Genomic DNA, 20,772 nt, shown 5'->3' on the forward strand with positions numbered 1-20,772 from the left:
TATATATACAATTTTTTTAAGTTGCATTACTGGATATCTTTTTTGTTTCCTTCGATGAATAAGAAAATAATAATGTAACGTGGTCGATCTTGAAACCGGTTCGTCAAGCTTTAAATTTGTGATTTGTTAACATCATCAAGCGACTTAGAAGAAAAAAAGCGTGATATAAAACATGTATTTTTATTTCCTCATATATTCTTATAAAAATCACGATTCGCGTTGTTGTGTTGTAAATCGGAACGATATTATTTATGCAACAGCAATTAAAGAGACTATAGGCGACGTCGCGCTCAATAAAAATCAGGATCGCAAATGATTTTTTGCGATAAAATTGGATCAGGGTATTAATACTCATTATATGTACAATAATGTACATTTCATTGCATTGCATGAAGAAAAAATTAAGCTAAATGATACTTTTTATATATACGAGCAAACTAATAACCTGTTTCTCTTTCAATTTTTTATTTAACCTACTCTCCTCTATTTCCTTATAATTTATCTCCCTAAAATGTTCAAATCATATAGATATCTTTTAGTACGTATATTTTGCTTTTATAATTTTTTTATATTTTTATATTAATATTTAATTTATATTTTAAACTATATGCATTATTATAATTCAAGAAAGAATATACTGTATTAAAAGATAAATATTTTTTATATTTTATATAATTAATAATAATTATAATATAATAATAGATTTAATATTTATATATATAATATAATATTTTACATATAATTGATATCAATTATTTAGGAAGGAAGATGGCCGCGGAGGTAGTGACAGGCAGAAAGTAGTGCTCCGTGTTGGAACGTGAAAAAGGTGGTTTGTTGGGTGAGATGGAGGAGAAGGAAATAAGAGGCGGATAGAGGAGTACAGGAGGAGTTGAGTGAAGTGATGGTGAGCGTGAGAACGAAGTAGAAAGGATTTTATGGAAGGTGGAATAATATGAAGCAACGGGAAGAAAGGACGAGGAGACGTGACGTGGCAGAGAAGATGAGAGAGAGGGCGCTGGACAGTAAGGAGAGGCTTAAGTGAGAGAAAGGGTAGATGGAGAGGGCGCCACGGAGGTTGCGGCAAGTAGAGAGTGGATCGAGCGGTTCAGATGGAGACGGCGAAGGAAGGTGGATACAGGAGTGGAAGTGGAAAGAGGGCGCCACCGGTATGATCGACACGTGCAGGGTCGATAGTGATCCAGCTGACAAATGTTTTGGAAGAGTGGAAGAAGGTTAGAGAGCAGGTGGAAAGTGAGAGATAATGGAGATTAAGAAGAAAGGACGCTGATAGAGCCGGAAGTGGAAAAGAGGAAGAGATCTGAAGAAAAGTTAGGAGACGGTAGAAGAGAGGATACGGTGTTGGAGAGAGAGAAAGTCGGAAGATGGAATGGATGAAAGAGGGAGTGAGAGAGATAAAGGAGATGAGAGTGATAATGGAAAAGATGCTGAAGGTGATGGAGAGGAAGTCGGAGAGAGAGACTGAGGAGGAGGAGAGGAGAAGAAGAGTGGAGAAAAGGCTAGAGAGACTGGAGATGATGGAGAGGTTATGGAGGAAGAACGTGGAAGTGGAGGAGAGATTGGAAGAGGAAAGGAAGAAAGAGAGGAAGGAGTGTAAAAAGAATGAGTCGGAGAGCGGAGAAGACAGGAGGGAACCGGTAAGAGGAGAACGGATAAAAGAAGAGAAATGTGAGAAGAGGACGGAAGAGGAGGGAGAGAAGAAGAAGACAGAGGAAGAATTGGAAGAGAGCGGACGGAAGATGACAGGGATGAAGCAGTGCATCGGAGGGAAGAGGGGAGAGAGAGAGGACAAAACGGAGGTAGAGGCGTAAGAGCGGAATCGGAGGAAGCAGAAGGTTAAAAGAGTGAAGAAGAGAAAGGGGGGAGGTTTTAAGGGCAAGAGGACATGGAAAAATGAAGGGGGAAAAGGGAAGGAAGACTGGAAAGGGGGGTAGGTATGGAGTAGAATGATTGTAAGGTCGCCTAAGGCTAGGATACAGGGGAATGATGTATTTATGTGTGTGTTTGTCCGAAGAAGTTTCTGTTTAGATGAGAGATGCAATGGAAGGAGGGAAAGGAAGGGATGCAGGAGAGGAGACAAGACAAGGCAAGGAGATGCTGGAGGTGAAAAGAGAGGAACAGGAGAAATGGGAGAAGGAAGGAGGTAGAGCGGGGAAGAACGAGAATGAGGATAATGGCTATGATATTCTGTGTGAAAGTATTGTATATGATAAGGGAAGAGAGGAGGATGTAAGGGGTTTGGAGCTTCCCTAAAAAGTTTCTAGGCAAACCTCTAGGGGAAGCCGAATAAATATGACTATGACTATGACTATATCAATTATTTATATAATTAAAGAAAGAATATAATGCATTTAAAGATAAATGTCATTTAAATATTTTAAAGAGATAAATTATAAGGATTTAAAAACCACACAAAGGCCGGAGAGAATAAAAGTGTTTCATATATAGATGCAAATATATATATACATATTAATGTGATTTATTATGAAAATCTTGCCAAAGACCTTACCTTCTGAAAGAGGGTTCACCATATGGTAATGAACACTTGCGCCTCCCGCACTTTCGCCAAAGAGAGTCACTCTGTTCGGATCACCGCCAAAAGAAACGATATTCTCCTGCACCCATCGCATGGCTTGCTGCTGATCTTTCAATCCAAGATTGCCCAGACATTCCAGGTCCTCCGAAAAATCGACGTATTATTACGCATAACACATCTGTTATTTAAAAATCGATTTCTCTTTGAATTACGAGGCGCATTTTTTAAGTAAGAACCGTTTTGAAATAAAAAAAGATCTTAACAATACAAAACTATAAAAAATAATTTATTATAGCCAAAAAACTTCTACAAGCTTACTTTATTTTTCCACATAATCATCATAAACGCCGTTACTAAGTGGTCCAAGACACAGGCAGCAGACTTTTAAGAAAATGGAATTATGAAGCTGTTGAAATTATATCAAAAATAGGTGGAAGTCAATGATGATTATGTGGAAAAATAAAGTAAACTTGTAGAAGTTTTTTGGCTAAAATAAATTATTTTTATATGTTAAGATCTTTTTTTTATTTCAAAACGGACCTTACTTTAAAAATGCGCCTCAAATATAAAAGAAATTGTAATAACTTTCTTACTCCTCCTCCCCAATAATTGCGTAAAAACAAACATCATTCATTGTGCATATAATATTTTTACATAATTTTAATATAAGAAATTACACATCTCTGCGTGTAAAAAATTAAATTACACAATTAATCTTAGAGTGACATTAGTCATCCACGTGCTATAAAATTTGAATACACTTATTGTACCAAAGTAAGTCTCTTTTTCAAAATATAAAGTTACATTTTCATTATTTTATAAAATAATTAAAATTAGTTGATAAAAATAAACGAAAATGAAAACTTTTATGATTATTTTGACAAGAAAAATTTTGATTAGATTTCATCTTATCAGAGGAACATTTTGAAAAATCTTACGTAAGAAATACTTCAACTTCCTTCTCCCAAAAGCCTAACGTAATCTAAGAATGACCCCTATATGTCTTTATATTTTAATTCGTCTGAAAATAGATGTCAATCATGCAATCAATAATGTCATTTCATAGCGACCCCTTCAAGGTTAAAGAATCAAGATCGAACTTCACCGAAAATTGAGGGTGACGAGGACAAAATCGTGATCCAGCAGAACTTGGGCCCGTAAAATTCGGAATGACCAGCCCCGGTGAGCCATCCGCCACCGTGAAACCAGATCATGACCGAATATCGATGGGCGGTGGATGACGGCGTTTCGGAAGCGCGCAGCGTATAGCCGTTCAGGTAAAGACAGTGCTCGCCGCCGACGATCTCTTCCTGATATGTGTAGCTATTCCGTTGCGTACAAATTTCCGCGTTTTCCACAGCTGCTCGTACTCCGTTCCAGGCGGCCGCGGGTTGAGGCGGCTTCAAAAAAATTAAATTGCGATGATTTTGATTCATCCATGCATGGAAATTGATCTTGCGAAGGCTCGACGATGCTGGACAAATTAAGCGTTTCAACGACACTTTGGTGAAATAAAGAAATTTATCTTGTCTTGAGATCAATAAATTGTCTTGGATACTAAGGTATGAAAAAAGCTAGTAAGAGTCAAGGACAGATATTAGGTGCAATAAAATTCTTTTTAAAATCTTCTATACTTATTTTGAACGTTTCGACTCTTCGATGATCCAAAGAAAGGACCAGAAAGTTAAACAATAGGTATAGAGAAATTTAAAAAGAATTGTATTGCTCCTAATATCAGTGCCTGACTTTTACTAGTCCTTTTTATGAAACTGTCTTGAGACACAATATGAAATTGTCGTGTCAGAACGTTCAATTAAATTGTTTGGTTTCTTTAGAATTAGTCAATGTTTTTAGAAGTGGAGACAAAAATATTATTAATAAGAGAGCTGAATTTAACGAAAGTAGGCAAAAATTTAGTAATAGAAAAAATTAAGTAATAAAAATTATTTCGATTATGCTTTAATATTATTAAAATTTTATTCATAAAATTGTACGAATATATAATAAATATATATTACACATTTGTACAAAATAAATATTATAAACATCACGGGAATTGTATATAAAATCTAAAAATTATAGTGTATAAATTTTCTACAAATATAGATGTTTTACTTATATTGCAGAATTGAATATCGAAAATAAATTTAATATGGGCATTTATATTCATTATTATATTTATTATTTAACGAGTCTTATTTGATATGGTATTTATATTTATTATAATATTAAATATTTTATAATACTGTAGTTTTATAATATAGTTTAATGAGATTTCCAATTGTGTTTTGCTCTTCCGTTTTTTACGCAAAAATGTTCTGAAAAATGAACCTTATATTTAATATGTAAATGTTCAAGTGTAGAGACAACAAATTTCGCATTGATGCGTCAGCCATTTGTAATGCTGATTAATGTACATGTATATTTTATGTTATTATTCGAAGCGTAGGTAATTTATGCGCGTGCTTATTCTTGTAAGCGACTTATACGTATGAGTAAATTATTCCTGATGAGCAAAATTATGACGATGTTTATGATTAAGGAAACTCGTTTGTCATACTTGTATTGGCTTTTTACAAAATTAAGTTAAAATTATTTTTAATTTAGCCATTTTGATTTATCGAAATAGAAAAAATTTGCAAAAATGTGTAACATTATGTGTAACATTAAAGATCTTTATGTTAAATATTTTAAAATATTAATTGCTATATTTAATACCATTCTTGACATAAAACTCAAGATTTGATCTCGAATCTCAATTCATGATTCAAATATTAACCTGATATTATTTGTGATATTAATTACATTTAAGTATAATGTCTTTATTGAAAAATGTAAAATTTTTCAATACAAAATTTGCAAAAACAAACCACAGAGTGTGTTGGTGAATGACTTTACTCGTGTTTATATAATATATGCATAATAACATCTTTTTTCATTTTTAGAATAGATCGATGATATTACGTACGAAGAATTATGCAATGTGTTTGTGATTATCTCATATTACATAATTGAGAAAAGAAATAATCGACAGCTAAAGACATTTATACTTTTATTTATTAAGTTTCCTATAAAAAATTTAACTGCAAGATTTAATTAGAAAGAATCAATAAGCACATACATTTCTTTATAAACATAATAGTAAATAAAATATAGAACTATGACGTATTAAAACATACATTAAGAATAAAATAAATACTTTAAATTCTCATTTTATTGATATTTATTTATATTTATATTTTTATATATTTACTTTTCATTATATTAGTAAATGAGAAATACATTATACAAATTCGAGTAGAGAAAATTAAGAAATATATATTATACATTGCTAAAAATTTTTAATTAACATTTTATATAATTACATATGACAAATGTTAAAAAAAATTTGTTATATAATAAAATAATAATTAAATTTGATACGTCAACATATTTTAGTTTCATTTCCGCTATTGTTACGGTTTACTTTATATCTAATTGATGATAAATTTCCAAGCTTCTAGAATTCAAAATTAATATCAGATTATATTAACAAAAAAGAAAAGATTGGATAGTACGCTCGTATATTGATATAACAATTGATAATAATGTAATGGGCCAACTAAACGAGCAGGTTAATAGTTATTAAAAAGTTATGTTTATTGAAATTCTAACAACAAATTAATATCAGATAATTTTTCTCTCTTTCCCTCTCTCTTTCTCTCTCCTTTTTTCTCTTTTTTTCTCTTATATCCTTATATCAGGTATTATATTAGCATCACTGAATACGCGTGGATGTTACGAAATAAACGATGAATAAAATGCAAGGAGCAATCTTCGTAAGTCGTTAAATGACGAAGGCAATCGACCAGCAGAATATCTAATGGGAGCAAAATATTATTAGCATGATTTCCGTGATGTACTTCGCTTAGATTGAGGATAAAATTTCAATGCCTGTCACTTCTATTCAAGTATACAAGATGCACTGCATCTTGCATTATTATCACCTGCAAGAAACTTGATAAGACAATCTTTCGTTTTTCACATCTCATCAGTTATAATTAATTAGTAAAATCGTATTATAATTAATCAGTTGTAATTTACTTCATTATTTTGAGATCGTTAAATTTTCTTACATTTATTAATTAAATACAAGATGAATCTCTTCTGTATATTACATTTTATTTGAAAAAACATAAAATGTAAAAAACAGTAAGTGAGGAAAAAAGAGATTAATATAAAAATTATTTCAATTGACACAAGCTATCTTATAATAACTCAATTAATCAATTTTTTTTATAATTCTATTTGTTTAAAGAAAAATATGTGTATAAAAAATTAAATATTACTTCAATATTGCGACAAAATATAAAATATACTTGACAATTAGAAATCATAAAAAAATCTATCTAGTTATTAGTAAGTTTTAAAATAATGGCGAGGGAGAATATTTATTGTTGATAAATAATAGCTAATATGGTTATTTAATTATTTATAAATTCTTACATTGCAATAACATGTATTTATTCGTAAGTTTATGCGTAAACCGCATAGAATAGTTTTAGAAACATATTTGAAATATTCTGATTTGAATATACTTTCTTATTTTCTCTTAAAAACACTTTCGAACGATCTTCCAATCGACTCAAATCATATAAACGCTTGCGGTAACATATTTAACTTTCTTCGCAAACACAATAAATTTAATATTAAGTGTCTTTGCACATCTTCTTCAATATTAATACCTTTTTATATTAATTTTTAGCTTCTCCTATTTATATATTTATCATTTAATTATCTTTTCAATTCCTATCTTCTATTTAATGTGTGTAAAGTGCGACTTACATCTTCAAATAATTATGCCATTTGTTAAATAGCACTAATAAAAACATTTTATGTATTTTATTCTATAAAATTTTATTGAATTAACTTTCATTTATTTTATAATAGAGATAAACATATTTCGTAACTTCATTTTGAACAAATTATAATTGTAACTTTTGATATTTATAATTTTATACTTTGAACTTTAATTTTGTATGTTTTGACTTTGCATTTTTATATATATTTTTCTATTATATTTTTCTATTTATATATTTTATATTTATATTTTAATATTATTATATTATACGAGGCACATTTTTAAAGTAAGGTCCGTTTTGCAATAAAAATAAGATCTTAATATATAAAAATAATTTATTATAGCCAAAAAACTTCTACAAGCTTACTTCATTTTACCACATAATCATCATTGACTTCCACCTATTTATCGTTTTAACAGCTACCTGATTCCATTGTCTTAAAACTTAAGAGTTTGCCGCCTGTATCTTAAACTACTTAGGCCCGGTTCTACCAACGTCGGTTAACTTAAACCTCCAGTTAAACTATATCTTTGTCTCTTTTTAAATATGTTCTTAAAAAGAGAAAAAAAATATAATTTAACCGGAGGTTTAAGTTAACTGACGTTGGTAGAACCGGGCCTTAACGCCGTTCTTTAGTTCGCTATTAAGAAATTGAATAGACAACTGTGAGATTTATGGACCAAATATTATGGGTGACAATAAAGTTAGATAATGGTGTCGTTTGTTTAGAGAAGGACGAAGAAAATGTTCATTCAACGAAGAGCGTAGCGGTCGCCCAACAATGATGACAGAAGGTTTACGAAAATCAGCGGTTTACGGTTTCAGAATTGTCTATTCAGTTTCTATAGAGAACTAAAGAATGAAAAGAAAAGTGAACTAAAGAACGGCATTACTAACTGGTTCAAAACACAGGCGGCAGACTTTTACGATAATGGAATTAGGAAGCTGTTGAATTGAAACGATATTAAAAATGCGTGGAAGTCAAAAGTGATTGTGTGGAAAAATAAAGTAAGCTTGTAGAAGTTTTTTGACTATAATAAATTATTTCTATATGTTAAGATCTTTTTTTTATTTCAAAACGGATCTTATTTTAAAAATGCGCCTCGTATTATTATATTTTTATATTATATTATTATTGTATATTATATTTTAACTTTATATTTATATTTTTAGAAAACTTACATATACTGTATTGTATAAATATAATTATATTTTTAGAAAATTTTTATATGAATCTTTACATTTCTGTATATTAGTTTTATAATATATTAATATTAATAATAAGAGAGAATTATATACACATATATGGAGCACATGCAAAATTACTAATTTATGTATTATGTATAATATTATATAATATGTATTTTAACTATCGATGCAATAGTGTTAGCAACAGTCCATAACGTATGCAAAGCTAAACGATGCACGTGCTGTATTTACAACGACAGAACATCACATGAATATAAAGAGACGATAAAAAAAAGTGTCGAAACATTCTATATATTATTGAGACTCTTTTTTTTTACAATGAACTCGTGCTCGGAAAAATTTATCATATATTCATCTGATTGCAACATAATTTTTTCCGCGAAAGGAAGACGTAATAATACGCTACGTAGGATATATTATTTAGGATTGATTTTAAAAAGTGCGAAACCACTGCTAAAATTAATTGCGTAGAAAAAAATAACTAACGACGCGTAAATCCGGAGAAAAAATAACTCGATACTTTTATTATTAGGATTATTATTACGTGATCGCGCTACATAAGGCACGTGATTGCCGTGCGAAAGTCCCTGACGCTGCTTTCTGAAGGATTGCGCGATAAATCCATTAGGAATCATTAAGGATACAGCAAGCAAGTTTAGCTAATTAATTCTGCCTCATTCTAATCTTATAATTTTTTAAATTATAAATCATAATCCAGCTAGGTCAGTTCGTACAAGTTTTCGCAATCATTTTTCAATTATGATAATTATTGTTGATTATTTAAGTACTAAATATATATTTAGCATTAGCTTAAAATATTTTTTTAGAGCGAGATAGGTGTCAAACATGTTTTTAATTTGCAATAAACAATTGGATAACTCTTTGATATATATATTCAAAATAAAAATTCTAACGAATTAATTAATGCTCGCTTAAAAGTAAAGATATAAAAAAATCTTTATTATAGTAAATAGTTAAATATCAAATTGAGTTGGCTATGAGAGCCCGGGCGCAGTTAATCAAGCGCTTATTAGATTGAATATATTTAATATAAAATTACATAGATGATGATAGCGATTACATAATTAATAATAGCAAACGTTTCGGCTCTTTCTTTGAGCCTTTTTCAGCGCATACAATAGATGAAGGTATGAAAATTAAACGGATAAATTAATTGGTGATGTTCAAGCCGCGAGGAACTGTATCATTCCGCAAGAAGTCATGTAAAGTCGACGTTTTTTTCCTTCACTAGGTTGAAAAGCCCAGAAGTTGACAATGAGAAAAATATATTCGTGTTATCTCATCTAGATTGTAACGATACCCCCCGTTACCCGACCAACCAACGCCGGAGGGCTGCGCCCGGCGACCACCCGCCGGGCAGTGCAGCAGGCGCGATGCGCCACATTTTAAAGCCACACAGAAACACGGCCGTTATCACAGCCGCCCCTCGGTATCGTCTCCCACTCCGTATCGCGCCGATCGACGAGACGATCCCGAGAAGAACCGACGTCACCCGAACCACTCCGAAGGGACGTAAGATCGGGCCCCGGGGCCGTATAAAAAGGCCGGCGTCGTTTAAAGAAGATTGATTCCAGTTCCCGATCCGCGCCGGTAAACATTTAGAATACCTCGACCAGATCCCGAACTCGTAACTAGCGAATACCGAGAAAGGTAGGGAGTACCCAGCCTCCGACGGGAGTTCCCGTCCAGATTCGCACAGCTACTTCCCCGCTCACACCGTCGGACCACGACCGCGGGGATCGGGAGTACCCGGTCTCCATTGGGAAGTTCCCAATTATCGGAGGCGTCCGTCTTCCGTCTAATCTTAGCCCCGGCATTGCATAACGGAGGTGGGGAGTTCCCCGCCTTTGACGGGAGTTCTCGTCGCCGAGGACCATCCACGGGACCCCATCCTCCGCGAAATAATCAATTCCAAGGAACCCGCGAATAAGACCGTACCGTCACCACGCGCTCTCTACCCCACCGTGCCCCGCCGACCGCGCCGTCACCGCTAGCGCGAAAATTAACACCGATACCGAGACGTTTAATGGTCTGGTCCTTTAAATCATATCAACACGCATCCCGGGTTATTAAACACGCACGTACAACAACTCGACCGAGTCGCTATACGAACATTTATATCTGCACTCTACCAAACATTTATACCACCATTTAGCGAGTAATTAACTGCACACTCACGCGAGCGTTTACATACACATTGATACATACATACACACCCATGTAAAGACACACTCTACACCAAATAAAATTATATTCTTTTATTGCGAACTAACTGGTCTTGTGTTCTGAGAGAGAGAGCCCTTCCCGAATCCTGTGATTCCGACTGAGCGATCTCGGCCGTATCGGGAAAACGGTACGTTACAAGATGAAATATTTCTTTTTTATAGAGTGAAGCTTGATGTGAATGTTACATTTTAATTCAAAACAAATCCAATTAACTCACAAATGTGTAGATCTCATAATTATCTAGCGTCGCAACTAGAGGACGGAGGTATAGCATTAGATAATACAGCAGAACGATCGTGTTAACATTGTAAGGCGGGTGGTTGAACTAATCTCAACAATAGACAAATTATATAAGTCAGCTAAATAATGGAAATAAAGTCAAGTAAAGGTTAGATGTGTGAAAAAGTGAGCCCGTCGAAAACAAAAAACAAAGAATAATAAACATACGAAGGAATCTCTCTGTGAGTAATTATAGATAAATATTAAATTAAATAGATTAGCGTTACAATTTTTTTTTAAACATAAAGGACTAATAACCAATAAAGTTTATTTATGTTTGTCGCAGGCGCGATCGTGTATTTTATCTCACGCAAAGGAATGTTGGATCCGCCCAGCGCTGAGCGAGGAGTCTGTGTGACGTGAATCCGCAGATTCACTGAAGGACTTGCAGAAGCACAAAAAATAGAATATTGCTTCGGTGTGTTAGATAAACAACTTTATATTCTTAATATCAACCCTTTAATGTTTTATACCAAGTTTAACAGATGGTGATTGTCCGGCGCGAGAGCTGCAGTAAGATCCGATTGCCAATTGAGATAATCGCAATTAGCTGACGGGGATCTTAACTTGTAAACTGAGGTGAACGCGTCGTGAACGCCTAAATCGATTGCTTGGCGGGCGGTAGCAGGCGTAAGACTAACTGGAATATACGACCGACAGTACGAAGTTTATAGAAGCATAATAAATGAAATGATCTGATTGGCTCGTCGAAATCACGAGATTTCGGAAAAAGCAGATTACGGCATGTAAGGCCGTCGGTGAACGCGAGCGAGACTAACAAAAAATGTAAATAGAGCGGCGCGCGGTGATCGCGTGAGGAACGTGAAATTCTCACATTCCTTAAATTTATTAAAATAGAATAGAATCTCTGTTAAAGCGAAGCGAATGTGAATACGCAATTAAGCGACACAATGATCTGAGTTACACGAGTTTATTTCGGAACAGAAAATCTTATTAAACACAAGAGATTATCACAGACTTGAAAAATTAGCGAACAAAGGATTTCGCGATAACGAAGCGCAGCTGATCGAGAGACGTGTAAACGCACGAAAAGTCGGTCGATTACTGTGTGGTATATAAGAATATGTCAAGGTCTCGAAAAATGTTTTCATTTCGAACAGCTGTTTAATAAGGCCGCGATGGGCGGCGAGGCGCGGGGAAAGACGCGCGAAACAGAAAAAAACGTAAACATGCTCGGCGATAATCCGAGTCGTTGCACTGCTTTCGCGAGAATCGTTTAAAGAGACAAATAATCCGAAAATAGATGAAATCGAGAATATTAAATAGAAATGACGAAAATGAAATATCAAATTAAATGAGTTAGTTATTTTAACATTACCGCCCGCCTCAGGGGCTGGACGCCGCTGAAGTAATGAAACTATAATGAATGATAAGAAATGGATGAAAATGACTACAATATTGTACGTGATAATGAGTAATGAACAGAAGTTAAATGATTTAAGCAGTACGCAGTGAGATGGTAAACGACGCAACGTGAATTTAAACAGATTGAACAGTTTGACAGAAAGTGAAGACGCATTGAAAGTCGTGACGACAATTACACGCATAATTGTTACGAGTTGATCGGGAGCGGACACAATTTAACGATGGGTCTTTTGAACTCCGACGTGGCAGTACGGACGGATACAACCCGAATTAGGCCGTCTGTACTGCCACGTCTGTACTGCCTGCCCGGATGTACAGCAGTGACTCGCGCTAACGGCCATTTCGACGGTGGGTATCGCTCATCGAGAATTAGTACGAGAGACCCGATTGCAATTGAATTGGCTGACTGCTGCCACTTATTTCGAACTTGAAAGCGCTGCAGATACTCGGTGGACCAGCGATTCCAAAATCGTTCGAGCATGTGGCGGAGAAGTTGCCACCGTGAAAGGCGAGAGATCGGCGTTTCGGTTAGCGACGGTTCCGGAAGAACTATGAGAGATTCGCCAACGAGAAAATGCGCGGGAGTCAATGCGATGACGTCGGCGGGATCGTCCGAAAGCGAGCAAAACGGTCGTGAATTCAAGACAGCTTCTATTTGAATGAGCAACGTACTGAACTCTTCGTACGTGAGCACTGAGTCACCGATAACGCGTCGAAGGTGAAATTTAGTGGATTTTACCGCGGCCTCCCATTTACCACCGAAATGTGGAGCGGAGGGAGGATTGAATTTCCACGTGGTATCGTCGGCGGCTAGAAGATGAGAAAGGTGGGCGACTTCTCGAGAAGCGGAATTAAATAGACGGCGAAGTTCGGTATCGGCGCCGACGAGATTAGTGCCGCAATCGCTCGTGATCGAGCTGCATCGACCGCGTCTGCTGATCATGGACATAGGAATAAAGGGACGGAGTATAAACCTCTACTTTAGGCGAGGGGAGTGAAGCCGCTTCCGGGGAGCGGGGAACACGGTCACGTGGTACTTTGGTGCCGCATTGGTAATTGGTTCTAGCATAAATGCGCGAAATTTGAAAATGAGACATTTAGTTTGTTTACAATTATAAATGTGTGATAGAATATTTTGAGTAAAATAGAGAAACAAGGGGTTTTATTTATAAATCAGCATATTGAAATGTTAATGGTGTTAATGCATGTTATCGAGATGTCAGAATTAAATGATAAAAAAAGTTAGAATCTATAGATATGAAAAATCTTTATTGTTTTTGTTTTAGTATTTAATTTTGCAATTAATTGCAATGAATTCAGTAAAATAAAACTATTTATAAATAGAAATAACTAGAAGAATATTTATGATTATTAAGATTTTTAAGATTAGAAAATTATTTTTCACTTTTCTGCATTTAACAATGTGATTTAACGGATTTTGCAACAGCATATAACTTGCCCATGGAAGTAAGTATTGGTTACAGTTTTATAATAAAATATTAAAAATTTTATTATAAAATGTTAATATAAATACCTAAATATTGATAAATAATTCATTCTTTAATAAATTGTACAACTGTCAATATTTATTGCATAAAGGGATTAGGATGGTATTATTAATAACAAAATTATTTTTTATCAATTTTATTACATTTATTGACCTTTAAATAAAATTAGCTTATTAAATACATGTCGCATACTCATTGGCGAATAATAATGTAAAGTTAGAGCAAATGATCTAAGTCGACTATCAAATTGTTTGTTTACAGGTTTTCCTCTATTTTTAAGCAATTGTCTTTCTAATATTTTAGAATTTGACCCACCTATGTCTTGTAATATCTGCAATTCTTCAGTCCCTAACATATTGTTTTTCTTGAGTGAATTAAGAATTGCCTCCAAAGAGATTATTCGTGATTCCTTTCGTCGAACCTTTTGTTGCAAAAGTTTAAACTTTTTTGAAAAAGAGGTTTTTGTGTCTTGCAATTTTTTGTGGATGTATTCCTTTTCAAGAGTGTTATGGTCTCTCTTTGGTGATGTATTTGTTGACTGATCCGCAACTAAAAAATTTAAAAAATATAATGTATAAGAGATTTTAATTTTTTAGAAAATTGTTACACATATTATATTAAATAAGATGAAATATTTCTTACAATGACTGCATCCAGGGATAGGAGATGTGGCTCTATCAATTTTTAAAGTATTACATACAGAACTTGATGCAATAATACCATCATTTGGAACATTCTCAATCACACGTTCTAGCAAGTAAACATAAGATACAAAGCAATATATAAATAAAACTGCATAATCTTGTGCCATACAATAAATCAGACAGTTGGGAAAGTTATTTGATAAAAATAATGCCACTACTAACTTGTAAACAGAAAAAAATTATAATAATAATGGCATTACAAATAACGTATTATTTCTCAATCCTGATAATAATAATACTATTTTATACCTATATACGGTAGTGCATTTGGTCGAAGTCTCTTTGTACCATATAAAAAATTAAAGGCATCTTCTGCAAAATGTGCGGAACAAATTCTTGCTCCAATAGGAACTAATTCCGCATTTAGCTCTAGTATATTCAACCAAAGCAATTTTGCTTTTTCATTCTTTGGAAATCTATTAAAAAATAAATGTGTTACTTTATATTATATCATTTCTCTTATTTTGATAATACAATATAATTTTCATATATGCTAATAAAATACGATTTTTCTTACCGGTGATATGAGACATTATTTATATTTTTTTCTTTTATTTGTCCCAAAACGAGACGACTTCTTGTACGGTTTTTACAATTTTTTACAATGCACTGTGGCATTGTAAAAACAGTATATTTTTTCTTTGAATTATAACTCAATAAAACTGTTCTGACACTTCCATGACACTTCTGACTCTCGATGAAAGATTGCGCTTGCGCGATCACAACCAATCGCCAATGCGGCACCAAAGTACCACGTGACCGTAGTTCCCCGCTCCCCGGAGACGGCTTCACCCCCCGCAGCTATTGCTCTGTCCCTTTATTCCTATGTCCATGCTGCTGATGAATCGTCGGTAAGCTGCGATGAATCCTTGCGTCGAGTAGTCCGTGGCGAGCTCTAGATGGACAGCTGATGTGGCGAAGCAGATGAAGATGATAAGGTACCCCTTATAGGTGCGAGAAGCGCGTCCGCGCCAAGTTTTAAGCGTGAACGGACCGGCGTAATCCACCCCGGAGTTGAAGAAAGGGCGCGTTGGTGTCACGCGAGACGTCGGTAATGATCCCATCATTTGGCTGGCGGTGGCGGCGCGATGTCGAGTGCATCGAACGCACCGGCGGATGAAAGCGCTGACCGGGGCTCGACCACCGATAATCCAGTATTGCTGTCTCATCGTAGCTAAAACGATCTGAACTCCACCATGGAGAGTCCGTTGATGGATGTCTGAAATTACAAGGCGTGAGAAAGGAGAGTCGCGAGGCAAGATAGCTGGATGCTTGATTTCAGAATCGAGTAATGCGTTTTTCAAACGTCCGCCGACGCGAAGAATGCCTTCCGAGTCGACGAATGGCGACAGTTTGAGTAGAGGATGAGTGCGAGGAAGAGCAGTTGGTTGAGCGCAGATCTCCAGTTCTCGGCCAAAATAGGCCTTCTGCGTTTCCTTTAGCCAGAATGTCCGTGCGTTGCGGATCTCGTCGCTGGTCAGTCCTGTGGAGACTGGTGTGGGGTCACCCTTGAAGAGGAGCGTGGCGCGCATGATCCAGGCCGTGATACGCAGCAGGCGATTAAGCTGTGAAAATCGATTAAGTAACTCCCAGTGAGGAGGTGGTGTTCTTACCATCGACACGTGGACAGGAGGTTGAGACCGCTCTTCGAGATCGATTGAAGAGTCAATTGGAGGAGCATCTGAAGGCCACCCAATTGAGGGACCTTGGAGCCAAGATGGGCCGTGCCACCAGAGATGGTGATGACGGAGTTGACGTGGTGAGAGGCCTCGAGACAAGCAGTCAGCTGGATTGTCGACTCCAGCAACGTGATGCCACCGTGCGTCGGGAACTAGCTCCTGAATGGCGGCCACTCGATTGGAAACGAATTCTTTCCATTTGGATGGATGACCTCTGATCCATGCGAGGGTGACACTCGAGTCGGTCCACAGATATACAGGAACGTGCTGGTATTCGAGAATATTTTGAACTCGGGCAACCAAACGAGCGAGCAAGATGGCGGCTGAGAGTTCCAATCTGGGAATTGTCTGCCGTTTGACGGGAGCTACTTTACTCTTGGCTGCGAGGAGTGTGACCTTGGCGTCGGAGTAATTAGAGAAGGTTCGAATATATAGAACCGCTCCAAGTACATCTTGCGAGGCGTCGGAGAATCCATGAAATTCGATGCCTCGTGCTGATGAAGATGTTCCTATCCAGCGTGGTATTGCGAGTTCGGAAACGTCCGAACCTTCAAATTATCGTCAAAGTTGATCCAGGCGTTGGCGAGATATGACGGTAATGGATCATCCCATCCGATATTCGATTTCCAGAGGCGTTGAATGAAGATTTTGCCGACTATGGTTACTGGAGCGAGCCATCCGAGAGGATCAAATAATTGAGCTACACGAGACAAGGCAGATCGTTTGGTGAGAGTGAGTGAGGACGTAGTCTGACTCACGTGAAATTTGAAGGCGTCGTTCGCAGGATGCCAAGCGATGCCGAGAGTGCGAGCTTCGGTTGGAAGTTCTCGAGAGGTTGGGATCTCAGAGGTCATGGAGAGGCTAGTCAGGATGGACTCTTCATTTGACGCCCATTTTTGTAAGTGAAAGCCGCCCGCCGTGAGAAGTCGTATTAACTGATCTGCTTTCTTTTGAGCCTGGTAGAGAATCAGCACCAGAGAGGACGTCGTCCACGTAAGTTTCCCTCCGTAGTATCGCGGCTGCTTGCGGATAGTTGTGCTCTTCGTCGGAGGCGAGCTGTTGAAGAACACGAAGAGCAAGGTACGGAGCACACGTGAGGCCATACGTCACAGTGCAAAGGTCAAATTCCTGAGGGGCTCCGACGGTACCCCAGAGAATTCGTTGATAATGGCGGTCCTCGGGATGCATCACAATCTGCCGATACATTTTCTCAATGTCGGCAGCGAATACGAAGTGGTGAGTTCGCCAGCGTAAGAAAACTGCGTCGAGATCTTGCTGCAGTTTCGATCCCGAGTGTAGACAGTCGTTGAGTGAAACGCCGGTAGTAGTGCGCGATGAGCCATTGAATACCACTCGTAACTTCGTCGTGGTACTGGATTCACGAAGAACACCGTGATGCGGAAGGTAGACTGCCGTGAGATGAGCTGAAGAATCGGCAATACGTTGCATATGTTTTAACTCCTCATATTCAGTCATGAACTTGACGTAGAGGTCACCGAACGATGAATCTCGTTGTAGTCGTTGACGGACTCGCTCGAGCGATCGAAGAGCTGATGACCTTGACTTTCCTAGTGGTTGATGATTAGACCGGAATGGCAGACGAACGACGTACCTTCCTGAAGGATTTCGAGAGTGTGTTTCGCGGAAGTGCGTCTCGCATTCAAGTTCATCAGGAAGAAGATGACTGAATGATGAAGAGGTGACTTCTTCTTGGAGCCAGAATTTCTGCAGCTCATCGTGCAGATTAGTGCCCCTGGTGAATCGGACGGTGTATGAGACTGGACGAGAAGTGGAGGTTACCGAACTGGTAGGTCCGGAAACGATCCAACCGAAGACTGTCTCTTGAGCAACTGGAGCGTTTGGAGGTCCTTGAAGAACAGAGCCGCGCAGGAGAGAGCCATAAACGTCTGCGCCTAGAATTAGATCAATGCCGCGTGGCACCGCGAATTCTGGATCGGCTAATGGTAGATCAGCGAGATGCGTCCAAGAAGTCACTACAGCTTGATCAGGAACTTGCCCAGTGATTCGAGGCAGGACGAAAGCAGAGACGTTGATTTCGACCGCTGGATCAATGCGCGATCGAAGGAGTAATGAGACGATGCCGCGAGTGGAGCCGACGTGCTGTTCGCCAACGGTGAGGATAGGTAGTGACCACGCGCGACCACGAGGAAGTCGAAGTAGTTGCACCAATGACTCTCGAATCAACGATACTTCTGATCCTTGGTCAAGTAGTGCTCTGACCTTGAAATGCTCACCATGGTCAGTGACTAGCGTCATGCAGGCAGTTGCCAGCAATACGTGAGAACGCTCGAATGGTACAGCGGCGTGATGAGACCGAATAACAGGCGCTGTAGAAGATCCAGATGATGCTGCGCTAGATGTTGCTGAAGTAATTGAGGAAGTCGCTGCGACTGGAGCTGACGCGACGTCGCGATGAAGAAGCGTGTGGTGCTGTCCCTTGCAGTGCCTGCATCTCTTCAAGGTGCGACATTCACTTAGCCGATGTGTTCCGAGGCAGTTGAAACACAGATGCTTCTGGTTGACAAATTCTTGGCGTTCGCTAAGAGATTTAGCAGCGAATTCTGAGCATGAAGAGATGTAGTGTGCTGCGTTGCAGAACGAGCACTTCGTGTTGCCGACGACAGCAGCATGCGCACGAGCGGCGGGTTTGCTTTTCGGAGGCACTTTCGAGGCAGCGTTGGTGGATTTTGAAGAGCGAGATTGCACGGTCTCTAATGCCCGAATGCGACCTTCGAGGAAGGTTTCAAGATCCTTGAAGGTGGCGAGGTCGGTGGACGTTCCCTGTTCGAGCTCCCAAGCCTCCAATGTTTGCGAGTCGAGACGCCGAGCGACGAGATAGACGATGAGGATATCCGAATGGTCGGTAGGCGCACCGAGAGATTGTAAAGCGCCGAGAGATTCCTTGACTGTTGATAATAGCACTTTGAGGTCCGAACAAGACTTTTGCATAAGCTGCTTCAAATCGAAGATGCGATCGAGATAGGTGGTGACGAGGATGCGGCGATTCTCATACCGAGACGTGAGCGCTTCCCACGCGTGCGAGAAGTTTTCTTCTGTCACCGGAATATTGGCGATATACCGAGCAGCTTCGCCGGTGGTTTGCGACTTCAAATAATGTAATTTTTCGACGCTCGGTATGTCGCGATTCGATCCGACCATAGAATGGAATAAGTCGCGAAATGAAGGCCACTCATGGTAATCGCCAGAGAATTTTGGCAAGTTGATTTTTGGCAGCGCGCGACATGATCCTGACGCACTCTTCCCGTGAAAAGATTCGTTTCCTTCGTCACTTATCGGAAGGAGCGGTTCGCGGTCATGCATCAGACTGGCTTTTCCGTCGTGGAACGCTTCTTCACACGTAGAGTAAAGATCGTCAGTGATATATGCATGCTTACGCATTTCTTCAGTAAGACTGCTGATGATCTTGTCGTGATTTAGTTGGAATTTCTCCCAATTAGACTCGAGAGATTGAAGACGAGCATCAATAGCGAATCGATTGAATTTCTCGGGCCCCAGTTTTTTGGCGTTCACGTAAGCGCTGTAAATCAGGCCGAAGAGATGTTGTTGCTTTTCGATGACTGCTCCGAATGTTGTCATCTTGAGTATGAAAAAGGTCACGAGCACTTGTTGTTGAAATTAAATTGTTAACGGTCACTTAGAACAATGTATTATAATATGTTTCACAATGCGATGCAATGTGATCGAGATAGCACTTCACGATGATGCGGCAATATAGAACACTGACACTCACAGAGATAGAGAAAATGTCATGCTAACGCGAGACACACGAGAGAATACTGCCGAGTGTTCCAGAATGTTCGCGAAATCGAAGTAGAAACATCCGGCTCGAAGGACCAAATTAAATGTTAAAGCGAAGCGAATGTGAATACGCAATTAAGCGACACAATGATCTGAGTTACACGAGTTTATTTCGGAACAGAAAATCTTATTAAACACAAGAGATTATCACAGACTTGAAAAATTAGCGAACAAAGGATTTCGCGATAACGAAGCGCAGCTGATCGAGAGACGTGTAAACGTACGAAAAGTCGGTCGATTACTGCGTGGTATATAAGAATATGTCAAGGTCTCGAAAAATGTTTTCATTTCGAACAGCTGTTTAATAAGGCCGCGATGGGCGGCGAGGCGCGGGGAAAGACGCGCGAAACAGAAAAAAACGTAAACATGCTCGGCGATAATCCGAGTCGTTGCACTGCTTTCGCGAGAATCGTTTAAAGAGACAAATAATCCGAAAATAGATGAAATCGAGAATATTAAATAGAAATGACGAAAATGAAATATCAAATTAAATGAGTTAGTTATTTTAACAATCTCGAACAATGT

General features: G+C 37.8%; 4 protein-coding genes across 7 annotated transcripts; 1 reads left to right on the forward strand and 3 right to left on the reverse strand.

Moving 5' to 3' along the window:
- The first annotated feature begins 772 nt into the window (after positions 1-772).
- On the forward strand, positions 773-4,214 carry LOC145947166 (uncharacterized). 3 transcript variants are annotated; one of them, XM_083056954.1, is made up of 4 exons: positions 773-1,948; positions 2,033-2,693; positions 3,621-3,831; positions 3,915-4,214. In XM_083056954.1, the coding sequence occupies exon 1, from the start codon at positions 1,383-1,385 to the stop codon at positions 1,827-1,829; it is 447 nt and encodes a 148-aa protein (XP_082913080.1). In that variant the 5' UTR covers positions 773-1,382; the 3' UTR covers positions 1,830-1,948; positions 2,033-2,693; positions 3,621-3,831; positions 3,915-4,214. The 3 variants fall into 3 exon arrangements, with proteins under 3 accessions (XP_082913080.1, XP_082913081.1, XP_082913079.1); XM_083056955.1 differs by having other exon boundaries at positions 2,036-2,693; XM_083056953.1 differs by having other exon boundaries at positions 773-2,693.
- Positions 4,215-12,703: 8,489 nt separating this feature from the next.
- LOC145947153 (uncharacterized) lies at positions 12,704-13,465 on the reverse strand. The gene has a single exon (XM_083056938.1). The coding sequence runs from the start codon at positions 13,463-13,465 to the stop codon at positions 12,704-12,706; it is 762 nt and encodes a 253-aa protein (XP_082913064.1).
- A 674-nt stretch (positions 13,466-14,139) lies between these two features.
- LOC145947163 (THAP domain-containing protein 2-like) lies at positions 14,140-15,577 on the reverse strand. 2 transcript variants are annotated; one of them, XM_083056946.1, is made up of 4 exons: positions 15,246-15,573; positions 14,978-15,144; positions 14,667-14,774; positions 14,140-14,573 (listed from the first exon to the last, which is right to left on the reverse strand). In XM_083056946.1, the coding sequence occupies exons 1-4, from the start codon at positions 15,344-15,346 to the stop codon at positions 14,170-14,172; spliced, it is 780 nt and encodes a 259-aa protein (XP_082913072.1). In that variant the 5' UTR covers positions 15,347-15,573; the 3' UTR covers positions 14,140-14,169. The 2 variants fall into 2 exon arrangements, with proteins under 2 accessions (XP_082913072.1, XP_082913073.1); XM_083056947.1 differs by lacking the exon at positions 14,667-14,774 and having other exon boundaries at positions 15,246-15,577.
- On the reverse strand, positions 15,517-20,025 carry LOC145947154 (uncharacterized). Its single transcript, XM_083056939.1, has 3 exons — positions 17,513-20,025; positions 16,956-17,463; positions 15,517-16,803 (listed from the first exon to the last, which is right to left on the reverse strand). The coding sequence occupies exons 1-3, from the start codon at positions 20,023-20,025 to the stop codon at positions 15,517-15,519; spliced, it is 4,308 nt and encodes a 1,435-aa protein (XP_082913065.1).
- Between the last annotated feature and the right edge of the window lie 747 nt (positions 20,026-20,772).

This window comes from Prenolepis imparis, unplaced genomic scaffold, assembly GCF_030444845.1.
Source record: "Prenolepis imparis isolate NDT839.2.m4 unplaced genomic scaffold, iyPreImpa1.0 SCAF_49, whole genome shotgun sequence".
In the NCBI taxonomy this organism is placed as follows: Eukaryota; Metazoa; Arthropoda; class Insecta; order Hymenoptera; family Formicidae; genus Prenolepis; species Prenolepis imparis.

Bases quoted from the DNA above. Each gene is read 5' to 3' on its own strand.
- LOC145947163 (XM_083056946.1), bottom strand. From the start codon at position 15,346: ATGCCACAGTGCATTGTAAAAAATTGTAAAAACCGTACAAGAAGTCGT. The intron at 15,145-15,245 runs GTAAGAAAAATC...ATTTTTTAATAG, and splicing joins AATAATGTCTCATATCACCG to ATTTCCAAAGAATGAAAAAG. The intron at 14,574-14,666 runs GTAAGAAATATT...TAAATTTTTTAG, and splicing joins TATCCCTGGATGCAGTCATT to TTGCGGATCAGTCAACAAAT.
- LOC145947153 (XM_083056938.1), bottom strand. From the start codon at position 13,465: ATGTCCATGATCAGCAGACGCGGTCGATGCAGCTCGATCACGAGCGAT.
- LOC145947166 (XM_083056953.1), top strand. From the start codon at position 1,383: ATGGAATGGATGAAAGAGGGAGTGAGAGAGATAAAGGAGATGAGAGTG.
- LOC145947154 (XM_083056939.1), bottom strand. From the start codon at position 20,025: ATGACAACATTCGGAGCAGTCATCGAAAAGCAACAACATCTCTTCGGC. The intron at 17,464-17,512 runs GTATGGCCTCAC...GTTCTTCAACAG, and splicing joins TTTGACCTTTGCACTGTGAC to CTCGCCTCCGACGAAGAGCA. The intron at 16,804-16,955 runs GTTCGGACGTTT...TCCGACGCCAAG, and splicing joins ACTTTGACGATAATTTGAAG to GTCACACTCCTCGCAGCCAA.